General features: G+C 41.2%; 1 protein-coding gene across 1 annotated transcript in view; it reads left to right on the forward strand.

Moving 5' to 3' along the window:
- CUX1 (cut-like homeobox 1) overlaps nucleotides 1–12,484 on the forward strand; it is a 210,345-nt gene that overhangs the window by 168,673 nt on the left and 29,188 nt on the right. Inside the window, exons 18-22 of the mRNA XM_009885195.1 lie at nucleotides 421–486; nucleotides 1,855–1,956; nucleotides 4,221–5,047; nucleotides 6,492–6,657; nucleotides 7,320–7,376. Coding sequence (XP_009883497.1) covers nucleotides 421–486; nucleotides 1,855–1,956; nucleotides 4,221–5,047; nucleotides 6,492–6,657; nucleotides 7,320–7,376 — 1,218 coding nt within the window. The remainder of the gene's footprint in view (nucleotides 1–420; nucleotides 487–1,854; nucleotides 1,957–4,220; nucleotides 5,048–6,491; nucleotides 6,658–7,319; nucleotides 7,377–12,484) is intronic.

Raw genomic sequence — 12,484 nt, forward strand, 5'->3', positions numbered from 1 at the left:
AAAAGTAAGTTGTTTACAGTCAAGAAATATTGGAAAGGACAGGCAGGATTTTCCTAGATTTTGTTTAATGGAAAGCGCACACTGTTAGATTTATAATCTGTTCTTCCTTTTGATGGTTGTACTTGAGGGGATTATCTGCCCATCTTTAACCTCTTCATTTTTGGTATCTCTAGACATTTATTTATATCTGTCTAATCTCCTTTCCGAACGTAGCTGTAATCTTTATTAACAAATCAGCCAGCCTTGCTTCTTCCAAAGTAGCCAGCTCCTCCCGCGCCCGGGCCAAGGCGCGAGGGGGCGAGGACAGCTCGAGCCCTCACCTTCAGGGCCGGGCTGCTAGCTTCTCGTGTCACACAGCCCGTCATGTCAGAGACACCGTCCCCTGATTGTTTTGTTCTTACCAAACTTGTTTTTCAACAGAGAATCCAGGCCAGAACCTGAACAGACTATTTCAGGAAGTACCGAAACGAAGAAATGGGTCTGAAGGTACGTCACAGGCAGGTGTTTTTCTTTGCGGTCCATCCCTAGGAAGTGGAGTGTGCTTTAGCTGTGTGTTTCCTTAAAACTGTGCAGTTTGATTCTGGCCTGGAATCTGATAGAAAAACAGACAGTAAGTATAAAACAAACCATGGGTTAGACGAACACTTTGCTTTTTCTAATTCTGCTGCTGCTGTACTAACGTAACGCTGTTTGGATACTTTTTCCACTCCCAACCTCACTGCGTATGCAGATAAAAAGAGATGAGTGATAGAAGTGGCTTTATAAAATCCTCAGATCTATTGAAATGCTCTCTTCGCTATTTTTGAGATTTTGGAGGGAGAAGGTTGCACAATTACATATAATCCAACATCAGTCGCATACTGCTTCTGGTCTAGATTTACTTCTTTCTTCTCATGGGAATTTTGTTGACGACTACACTTTAATACGCTGGTAATTAGTGTGATACTTCAGTACGGTGTATGAGAAAGATAACAAGAGAACATCAGATAGATAAATTATCGCTGAACAGGAAGTACAAACGTTTTTATTCATTATAAATTAGTTGCAGAATTTTAGCAATACGAGAGGGAGAAGGAAAAACAAAACCAGGTACCCTGAAACTCTGTAGTTATTTTGACTCCAGTCAGAAATGATGTAGCTCACTTACAAATGATAATCTCTTAATGAAAGATGCAGTTAAGCGCAGTAGTATTCACAGTCATGGTTTTCCCTCCTTTTCTTCCCCTTAGTGGTTAAAAAAAACCTAAAACCAACCCAAACAACCAAGTAATAGCTGTCAGCTGGGAGAGTACTTCAAATGGTATCTGCGTTTAAATGACTGTTTCTCTTAATGTATTAACCTCTAGAAAGTTAAAAATTATTTTTACCTAGTTACTTTTTAATTCTGTTTTGGGCTGAATGTATACTCATCCTACTTTGCTAGCAGCTGATACAATTTGTAAGGTGATTCCTGGTCTTATGTTTTTAGCTTTCTTCCTTTCCCCTCTGGTTCTTTTCCCTTCTGTTTCCTCTCCCCCTCAAAAAAAATAAAATAAAAAAAAAAAAAGGGAAAAAATAGACCTCGTAGACCTATGTATGTTACCTGGGAAAAGGAATATATGACCACCTAGTTCTTCCTCTGGTGATGCCAGTGCTCTCACCGTTCAGTGCAGCTAGCGGGCAGGCTTTTGCACAATGAGGATTCTCTGTCATTATGTTTAAGTACCTTCTTGGTGTTGTAAATGTTGGTAAAGGCCCTATGTAAACTGTCGTCAGGTCATGCTGGCGGTATTTCAGTATATACTGTCTGTGTTAAAAAAAATCAACCAAACAAGTGAGTTTTCCCATTGTCATTAGTTTTGTTTTCCTCTTCAGGTAATATAACCACACGGATCCGAACCACAGAGACTGGCTCTGATGAAGCCATCAAATCCATTCTCGAACAAGCCAAAAGGGAGCTGCAAGTACAGAAAACAGGTACAGCCTCATTTTGTCTCTTACTCCTTTTAGTTCAGAATTTAATTAAAACAATTACCATGAGCTTTCTGGTCAGTTAATTATATTCTTAAAACCTTGAATGTAGGTTTGAAGAGCTTTTTTTTTTTTTTTCTTTTTAGTTTATTCAGTGGAGTTGTTTCTGTCTATAAGGCAGCCCAAGTTAAGGGTACCCATGTCACGGCTTGGCAGGGTCTCAGCTCAGCGCTCTGCCCGCTCTGCTCTGCCCTGCACAGGGGGAGCGACGCTGTGAGATTTCTAAACGTTTTAGTTTCCGAGTGCGGAGCCCTTCCGCCTTGACACCGCCCCAGGCCTGCGGGCAGTCACGCTGCAGCACGAACCTACAAAATCCTTTCTTCTGCCAGTTTGCTCCATGGAAAGGGAATGGCTCCTGCTTTCTCTTCTCTTCTGTCTAACCCAGACCCCGGGGACACACCTGCACGGGAGAGGGAACTGAATGGATTTGTGGGGGTGAAGGTCCCATTGTGGCCAGCGATTCCCAGTCACACGGTACCATTGTACTGTGGACATCGTGTCCTGAAACTGTCATATAGGCAAACTCAGTTCTAACTTTTATATAACTTTATTTTTGGTTAAAGAATGTATTCAGTCAATGAACTCGCAAATCCAAAAAGCCTTTCCTTTCCCGAAAACATCGTTAGTTTAACATCTTAGCCCAAGATAAGTTTAATTTCTCACTGTATGCTGTCACATAGTTAATGTTTCTGTCTACTCCATAGCCCTCCCCACTTTGAAGGAGTTTCCAGTACTGCTGAAGGGCTAATGCTGAAGTAGAGAATGCTGTGTATTACTTCTGTTTTGTTTTTTAAAGTAAATATTGATTTACAGTTTTGGATAGTTGCTTTTAAATGAAAACTAAGCTAATCTCATGGCAAAATATAAAAGACTAGTTAATATACGATTTAAGTAATACGACTTTAAGTAGTGGTTGCATAGAGAAAAATGTGGGCTGTGTGCAGGAAACTGCAAGCACGTTGTTCAGTAGCATGTTTCATCTGAGAATCTCAGACTTCCTTTAAAATATTAATTCAGCCTCAAAACTCCCTATGAAACCAGTAGATAAAGCAGAAGAGATGGTCCCACTGTCTTTTTTCCTATTTCTTAGCTCTTCATGTATTTTATAGTGTGTGACAGGACAGAACGTAGGGAGGCAAATTTGGAAATGTATTCAGATGAGGCATAACATTTCTAGAATAATACACAGCGTGTTTCAAATCTTGTTTCACTTTGAGGCCACTTCTTGCAGCGTATGGGTTCCCTGTTACTGTCCAGTGCTCTGCTTTCCCCATTCGCTGTAGAGTAGCTTTCAGAGGAACTGGTTTTCAAGCACTGAGGACCTCAGTGGAGACAAACTTAAATGGAAACAGATGCCATTGCAAAAACCTCCTGGCTCTGCAGAGATAATTCTACACCCACGTTCCAATCTCTGCTCATCCCTGACTGCTGCGGCACGGCCACACGAGTCCTAGTTCACCACTGAAATACTGCATTTAGGTGTTATCTCTTCTGAAAGCGCCCGTGGCTCCATTCTGGGGCCTCGGATAAGTCAGAGAGTGATGGCCAGGCGTCAGCCTGAGTTTTGTAGAGCTCTTTATTTCAGTGGTTGGGACCATGGAACAAGAAAACAGGAAGCAGGAGCATATTTAGCTTGTCAACTGAAATAATGAAGTCTCTTACTAAAGTTCTTGCTTTGTTGTAATTTGTGTGGTATATTTTTGGAGTTAAAAGGACTCACCTTATTTATATTGTAAGAGGATATTAATAGTCTGTCCAGGTGAGCGCAGCTGTGTTCAGTTTGGAGTGTGTGTTCCGATTCATTTGTGGAGATAGGGAGAAGTGAAAGGTTAAATAACTTTGTAAACAGAACTATAAAATGTTATTGACCACTTGGGGCGGGGGAGGAAGAGGCGAAAGCTAGATTTTCAAAGGCATTTATTTGAAAATTTTTACAATGGTGGAAAACGTGCAAGTAGTACTAGACTTCTGCAGTTGAGTCTGTGCGTGCAAACGTCCACACTTTGGCAACTATAAAAATTTTCCAGTGAAGAACTTTGGAAATCTTACTTTATTTTGAAAAGCGCAAACCTTCGCTTAGCGAAAACCCTTCCCTCCCATCCAGAAATGTATTGCAGCCCTTTTTCTGCCAGGGAAATGTTTGCAGTAGCACGTGTTGAATATGAAGCATGTTCCTCTGTTGCATTTAGTCTTTTGGTTGTTTTTCATAGCTGAGCCGGCTCAGCCGCCTTCTGCGTCTAGCAGTGGCAATTCTGATGATGCTATTCGATCCATTCTGCAACAAGCCCGACGAGAAATGGAGGCACAGCAGGCTGCCCTTGAACCTGCCTTAAAAACACCACCTTTATCTCAAGCTGACATTTCTATCCTGTCCCCCAAACTAGTATCTACACCTGCAATGTCTTCGGTTTCCAGCTATTCTCCTTTGGCCATATCCCTGAAGAAACATTCATCTGTCACTGATTCCAGTATCTCTGCATTGCAGAACCTCTCTGGGCTCAAAAAGGAGCCTCAGGAGGCGCCTGTGTTAGAGCTCCACGGAGTAAGTGATTCTGCCCAGGGTATGTTGAGGCATGTTAAAAATGAGTTGGGACGTGGTGGTGTTTGGAAGGACCATTGGTGGAATACTGTGCAGCATGAGAGAAGAAATACGGCTCTTCCCGAAGATATAAAAGTTGAGGAAGCCAGTGGTGGAAAAGAAAAGGTCAGCAATCAGACTAGGCCAGATCGTAGCCAGCTCCAAGGACCATCTTCTTCAGAGTATTGGAAAGAGTCGCCAAACGCTGAATCTCCGTACTCCCAGAGTTCTGAATTGAGCATGACTGGGGCGAGTCGCAGTGAGACGCCACAGAATAGCCCCCTCCCTTCATCCCCTATCGTGTCTTTGTCAAAGCCATCCAAACCTTCAGTTCCTCCACTGACACCCGAGCAGTATGAGATTTATATGTACCAGGAAGTGGATACGATAGAGCTAACGCGGCAGGTCAAAGAAAAGCTAGCAAAGAATGGCATCTGCCAAAGGATCTTTGGGGAAAAGGTAAAGAACTGGTTCTCTCTTGTTACGCCAGTGTTGTCGGTGCGCTGTGCTCCGCGCGTTGGTACGGAGCCCGGTTTAACGGAGGGGGATATGCCACGTGTGTCTTACGGAAAAATGTTTTTGCTTCGTATGTTAAGTATTTAAAAAATAAGCTCGCAAAGGAAAGTATTAGTTTTCCTGTGTTTTGTGAATTGCACAGGTTTTTATTCAAAGAATTGGCTTCAGCCACTTGTAATTGGAAATGGGGCCCCCGAGTTCAGAAATGTGGAAAGCTGAAGCAAACATTATTGAGACTCAGTATTTCATGCTTAATGTAATGAATTCGTGGAATATTTGGGTAATACCATTGTCATGACTGGAGAGTCTTAAATTTGTTATAAGTGAAGATTATGGGCACAAGAGCATTTTTCCATATTTTTTTTAATATTTGGAAATGCACACACGGGTATTTAAACAAACACATGGAAAATCCCCTACCTCTCCTTAGTCTTAAGTCAAGAATTCACAGTCATTTCTTACACCTGGTGTTTGGTATCTTAGCGTGCTTTGAGATGTTTTTAAGCAATGTTTGATTACAGATATGCGATGCACGATAAGGCTTTCTGAAGTTCTCACATTGTGGGCCCTAAACGTTGAACACATGGGATTTCGGGGGGGGTCCCCGACCACCAGAACTCGCCTCCCAGGCTGTAAGAAGCAGTGGACATCTGGTGTTGCTTCTTCCTATAAAGAATGGAATCAATATGATAGTATAATAGGAGCTGGCATCGCGCTGTTACCTTTTCACTAAGATGTGAAATGAAAAGCATGACCCCTTGGGGTCGTTAAAGATCCCGTGGCAGCTTTCATTAGGTATGATTTTTAACCCCTGTACCTGTGCTGAATTCCAGGCAAGTAATTGCGTTCTGCCTGTCGGAAATCCCCCCTCTGCTGCAGTCGGCTGTATTCTTAAATATTTACTTACATGGAGCAGCCGCTGCTACAGGTGAAAACACATCGTTATAATTCATACCAAAAAAAAAAAACCCTCAACCAAATATAGGCCTAGTCTCAAAAGTCCCAATTATTTTCGTTTGAGAACAAAATACATGCCAATCATTTCCTGTTTTATCTGCCTGTGTGTGCCTGGACTCTGTGTTTTTCCTGTTAGAACTGATGAAACTATTTGACACAAAATATGAAAAGCATGCAAATCTCGTGCCGTCCTTTTGCCGTTTGTGCTGCCGCTCCGTTCCTGCAGGAAAAAACCCACACTCCAGAAGGAAACCACGGCAGGAGAAAAGCATTCCCATCAATTACCCACAGATGTCATTTTGCAGTTTTACTAATTGTCCGTATAAAAGCCACGTGAGGGATACAGCAGTAAAGGAAACCGGAGTGACTTAAACTACCCCCCTTCCACATCAAATGTGTTAACGTGCCGTTCTTGGTTGCTTCACTTCAGGTATTGGGGCTGTCCCAAGGAAGTGTCAGTGACATGCTCTCCAGGCCAAAGCCATGGAGTAAATTGACCCAAAAAGGCCGAGAACCATTTATTCGTATGCAGCTCTGGTTGAATGGTGAGCTGGGACAGTGTGTCCTGCCTGCACAAGGGCAGCAACAAGGACAAGGTAATTAAAATTCCACTATGTTGTTTGAGTTGAGGAGGAGGAAATCTTTTTTTTTTTCTTTTTCTTTTTTTTTTTTTTAAAGTTGCAGTAAGCGAGACTTTGTGCCTGGTGCTAGTCCAGGCGTTACTGGAAGTGGCAGCGTCCCCCCTCGCAGCCCAGCCGGTCCCTAGGGGAACGCGCTGGGAATGTTTATGAACGAAGCCCTCGTTTATGCGTAATTGATAAGCAGCAGTTATCGAGTTCCTAATTAGGATGATATTATCTAGGCATGAATATGATACACAAGTCAAAAAAATTTGGCCAAAGAGCTGGGAAGTCTTGTGCGCTCTTTTCTAGGGTTGCATAGGGGATTTTTATTGTTCCTAGGAGAATATCGATTGCTTTCTCAGGAGGTGAGCTAGAAGAACTCAGCTTTAAAGGGGGAACGCTGTGTTGCAATTACGCTGTTATTGTGGCTCTCCCTTACCCTAATGCCTGTTGATACAGAAAGGCCAGACTAGAGTTTGGCCTCGGCTGTGCCCTTATAACGCCACTGACTCAAACGAGCAGCGTGCCCTTGCCCAGAGCAGCGGTTTGCTATTTGTTGAGCCTGCTTACTGTTTAGTTTGTGGTTTGGCATCTCCTTTTATTGTTCCCTGATTTTCCTCTCCTCTCTTATCTAGTCCTTCACTCTGTGACATCATTACAGGATTCCCTACAGCAGGGATGTGCAAGCTCAGGTAATCAGCTGGTTTCAATGATTTGCTCTGAAATAATTCTCTGTGCTTTTGTTACGTTTCTTTTGCTTTGATGCCAAGAGGTTTCTCGCGTTTTGTTGTATCATACAGGAGACCCTTCAATTTTTTTATTAACGCGGTTAATTCCTCGTTCTCTCCCTGTTGCTATGGCAGATGTAGGGAGTACACATATTTAGCTGCATATATTAGGTAAAGAGACTCTGTCTGATCTTAGAGATCATTGGCTCTGTAGGGTTTTTTTTACCATAGTTCAGCTTATCAACTTGACATGTGACAATGGCTGTAAAACAAGCCTTTCGTTTGTAATGTGATCTACATACTCCAGCTGCCTTACTCGCTGGCATATTTTTTTTCCACTTTCATTTGCACAAAATCTGCTTTGTTAATTTGAAGGTGGGGAAAAGACCACGTTATGTCTTTCTTTTTCAAGCTCCGTTAAATATTCTGAGCCGACTTTTTTTTTTTCCTCCCTCCCCTTTCCGTTTGCAAAAAAAAAAAAAAAAAAAAAAAAAAAAAAAAAAAAAAAAAAAAAAAAAAAAAAAAAAAAAAAAAAAAGCAGATACAGCAAAGATGAGTGTCAAAGAGAAGTGAATTGCTAAAGGTTTTATAAGATGGCCACAGTATAGGAAGGGGGCTGGAACAGAACAGCTGTGTTCCTGCTGTTAGATACCAAACTCTACCCACACAGACTTTTTACCAATGATGTGCTTAACTGACATAAAGCTCTCGGGCTGTTTTTTTACTCTAGAAAAACACTTGTGCCCTGCTCTGTACTGAGAGCCAGTGCCCTGTGTTGGAGAATTACTGCATTTCAGGAGACAGAGAAGGATGGGTTGTGCTCTTCTTCCACCTTTCTGCTGTTCCGAAAGACTCCTGGGTGGGTTTTTTTCTGGAGCTTGCCTGGTTTATTCTGAATATCCCAACCAAACTGCTTTCTCTCTCTACTGGGAAACTATTTTGCATTCTAAAAGATTTTACTAGAAGGAAATCCGTCATGATATTCAGTCCACATTTTTCTGAAGAAGAACAGTTGAAAATAAATAGATAAAAGCTAAAAAAATGCCCCTGGTAAAAACAAGCCGTGAAAACAAAACCAAAATGGGAGAAATTATTTGCAATCATGGGGCTATTGTTACTTATAGCCAAGCATTTAGCGAACATGGAGATTTCCTGCGACGTTTTATACGCTGCTGTTCATTAAAAGCGTGCCATTGACTACTTTTTTGTAGCATCAGTACTATGCAAGAGTAACTGTTACGGTTATAAACGCCTAAGACAGCATGGAAAATATGAGTAATTAATTGTAGCCATTTTAAAAGGAATTTGAAAACAGAGGAGCTGGGAAAAGGCTGCATTGTTATTGCTAATCATCATATTTATGACTAACTGTAATTATAAAAGATTGAAAGACAAGCCCATAGTATTAAAATCCGACCACCTTATGGATTCCCGTGAGGATCGCTGGTAGCTGAAAGTGATTTCCTTCAGGAAGTTCAGCTTCGTTTGTCAGTTCCTGCCCCTGAGCTAATATTTTGTGAGGCGACACATTCCTATCAGCTAGTAAAATCATATTATTGATGATCGCCCTCCTTCTTTCCTTAAAGCAGGCTTACAAGTGAGAAAATGGGCTCGTGGCCTTTTCTTCCTCCTTTCCGAGGATTAAAAATAAAATTTCTGTACACGATGTTCTTTTCTTGGTGCCTTTCTCTGGATAGAGGAATAAGGAAGGTTGTGACACTGCGCAGAACAAAAGAGCAAAACCAAGTTATTTGAATGAGGAAGGGCAGTTTGGTAATTTTCTTTTATTAGCAGCTGTTCTGTAATTAAAAGCGCAGCAAACAGTTTGGAAAAGGTAATAATAATTATACATTTGTGAAAGATCCTCTACTCCAGGGCAGGAAAAAAAAAAAGACGGCTCCAATTTTCTGGTCTTCTGAGACGTTTCCCAGGAAAATCAAGGCAGAACAGGTTGCATACTTGTAATTTTAAAACAGAAATTAATCAGAACAGTTTTAAAATGAGAAAAGGTCTGGAGCCTTTTCCATGTAATGTAATTGGCTTGGAACTTGTTGAATGCATGAAGGGAAAGAAGTGAAATTAAACTAATACATTCAGTGGCTCCTGAGTGCCTTGCCAAGAAGGTCTTCAGTGTACAGAGTGTCAACATGCACAGTAACGTCTCAAACTTTTATTAGCTGTGAGTATTTTCATTACCGTTTGGCACTGTTCTATCAAGCTAGCAAGATTTTCTGGATTTCTGACCCAGTTAGTTACACTTCTAGATCATAAGGTTTTGATTAACACCTCATTCATGAAAATCTGTTCTTTTGTCCAGTAGTTTTCCATTGTCACACGTGGACAGATGGACCCATCAGTCTTTTGTATGTAAGAATGAATGGGATAAGCATTTTATATATATATATAGAGAGAGAGCGAGCTAGCAAAGAGAAGCCAGGCTTTGCAAGCTGTATTTATGAATTTTCAAAAAACACAGTCGATACCAAAATTACCAAAATTACAACCATATATATATATATCTCTGTGTGTATATATATATATGTGTGTGTGTGTGCGCGTGTATATATATCTATCTCTCTGTATTTTCTGCTTGTGACCTTTCATCAAGGCTTTGGTGATTTTGTGCAAGTTTCAGTGAACATGTTTAATACAAAAATGGTGCCTGTACCCTAGGTGGTCAAAAATAGTATCACCGTGCCTTTTCTAACATTTTTTCTGTGTATTTCTTTCCACCTAAATGCTCTAATGCCCTTGGGTAAATCTGCCTTTTTAATGATTTATGTGTCAAAAGCACGGACCAAATCACATGGAAAAAAAAAAAAAAAAGTTGAATTAGTGTCACCCAACTGCATCAGCATTTTTTCATTATGAATTTGGCCCTTATTTAGTTGCATTACTGATGATCAGAGCTGGGTTGGGTTTGGACAGTAGCCACACGCCAGAAGAAGGTTTATGTGCTTGGATATTTTTGTGTATTTCTTTCCACCTAAATGCTCTAATGCCCTTGGGTAAATCTGCCTTTTTAATGATTTATGTGTCAAAAGCACGGACCAAATCACATGGAAAAAAAAAAAAAAAGTTGAATTAGTGTCACCCAACTGCATCAGCATTTTTTCATTATGAATTTGGCCCTTATTTAGTTGCATTACTGATGATCAGAGCTGGGTTGGGTTTGGACAGTAGCCACATGCCAGAAGAAGGTTTATGTGCTTGGATATTTTTCTAAACACTTGTACTGTATTATATAGCTCTTGTTAGTTTGTTTAATTTTGGGGTCTTATTTCTTTACTGAGCATCTATATGACATTAAGACGAAGTTTCTTTTTTGGTGCTGTTGATTTCGTAGCTACTCCCAGGAAAGCTGAATTTTTTTATTCACTTTTGTATTTATCCTCTGTGAAGGACATATACTCTCTATATATACTACATTAAAGACTTGCAAATACTCAGTGGGAAAAAGATCTGCCTTTTTGGTATGTGTTTCTGTGAGGGTCGTCTTATGACCTAATGTGGAAATCTTCATTTGCCGATACAGCTGCGGGTGATCTCAGGGGATTCTGAATTTCCCTTTTGTTTGTCTTCCTTTCTGGGTATCATCCATCATTCCTAACCTCATGCTGCTTAGCAATAGTAACACTCATGGGAGTTGAAGAAAGGATTATAGCAGCATAAAATGGGGAGCTAATTAGAGCTTGTTTCAAAATCAGAATCTAGCTTGAGATAATTGCATATTATCTGGTGATTTAAAAACCCAAGATCTACCGTATTTAGATCAACTAAAATATGCATAAAAGCTTTATTTTCAAAATAAAACATTTGTAACAACAGGGAGATTACTTCTTATCATCCCTTGGGAAAGAAAAATCTGAACAAAAAATCAGAATGCAATCTGTGGTTTACTGTAGTGTGTTAATGTCGTAACAGGCATATTGTGGAATGATGGCAAACCCAGGTATCCACTATATTTTTATTTATGTAATATATATTCCTGTAATATTTTTCAGTACAGAAGGTGCTGAGCGGGCAGGTAGCTAACCGTGTACTGGGTAGATCTTCCCGTTTACCCAGTAACAGAAGCATGCTGTCATGCTGGCTGCTCTGCGAGAAACAAAGTGGGAGAGAGTGTACCTCAGGTGTACAATTCAGGTTCAGGATTACCGCCCTCATGCGCTGACGGGAAGATCTCACCAGCCACATGATGGCAATGGAGAAGCTCCTACCCCCCATCTCTCCACGGTTCACGGTTATTCCCTTCATTGTACTGTTTTGTTTGGGATGAGTGGAGCCGTCCAAGATGGTGCTGCAGAGCACAACTGGGGTTAGGCGGTGGAGAGATGAATCCTTCGTACCTTGAGATCACACGAGTAGCCAGTCCTGTGATGCTGACAGATCTTCCCAAATTTGAGCTGTTTTTTATTACTGAATCAAAAAGAAGGGAGCAATGGTTTTGCAGTCATTTGCTGGCATTCCGAGTTAGTAAAACTGTGTGCCATGAGATGGTTCTGGTCAAAGTGGTCTAGAAAATGGAAGAGAAGGGCTTTTAATAGCTGGGTAGTCAGACTGCGGTAATTCCTTGCGTAGGTAGGTTTTGTTTGAGGACTGATTTTTGAGTCTTTCCATTAGGTTGAGAAGGTTGTCTCCTTTTGTGCTAGGTGCGAATGTGTTTTTAAAGTTTGGAGCTGAACAACGAAGTCAGCTGAACAGTTATGGTCATGCTGACCCTGAAACACACTGGCACGTATTGGTGAGGTTGCCCCATTCTTTCTGCATGGCTTGAGGTGACGGCTCCGAAGCAGTTGGCCATGGCTGTCTTGCTTTCAAACCATGGGATATCAGTTGGCTCCTCATAAGGGCAGCTGTTGTAGTCTGTCTGTGATGTGTGTGATCATATTCTGTGCCATTTCCCTGACATTTGGACCATGAAAACCTTCCTGGCAGCCTTTCTGGTATCAATAAAGCTGGGAGGATCACTGTCAAGGCACCTTACTGGGACCTGGGAATGCAGTGTTTCAAGTTAGTTCTTAACAGAACATTGGCTATCATTCCTAGCCATCATCTTGGCATTTCTGCCT

This window comes from Charadrius vociferus, unplaced genomic scaffold (genome assembly GCF_000708025.1).
Source record: "Charadrius vociferus isolate BGI_N301 unplaced genomic scaffold, ASM70802v2 scaffold54, whole genome shotgun sequence".
Classification (NCBI taxonomy): domain Eukaryota; kingdom Metazoa; phylum Chordata; class Aves; order Charadriiformes; family Charadriidae; genus Charadrius; species Charadrius vociferus.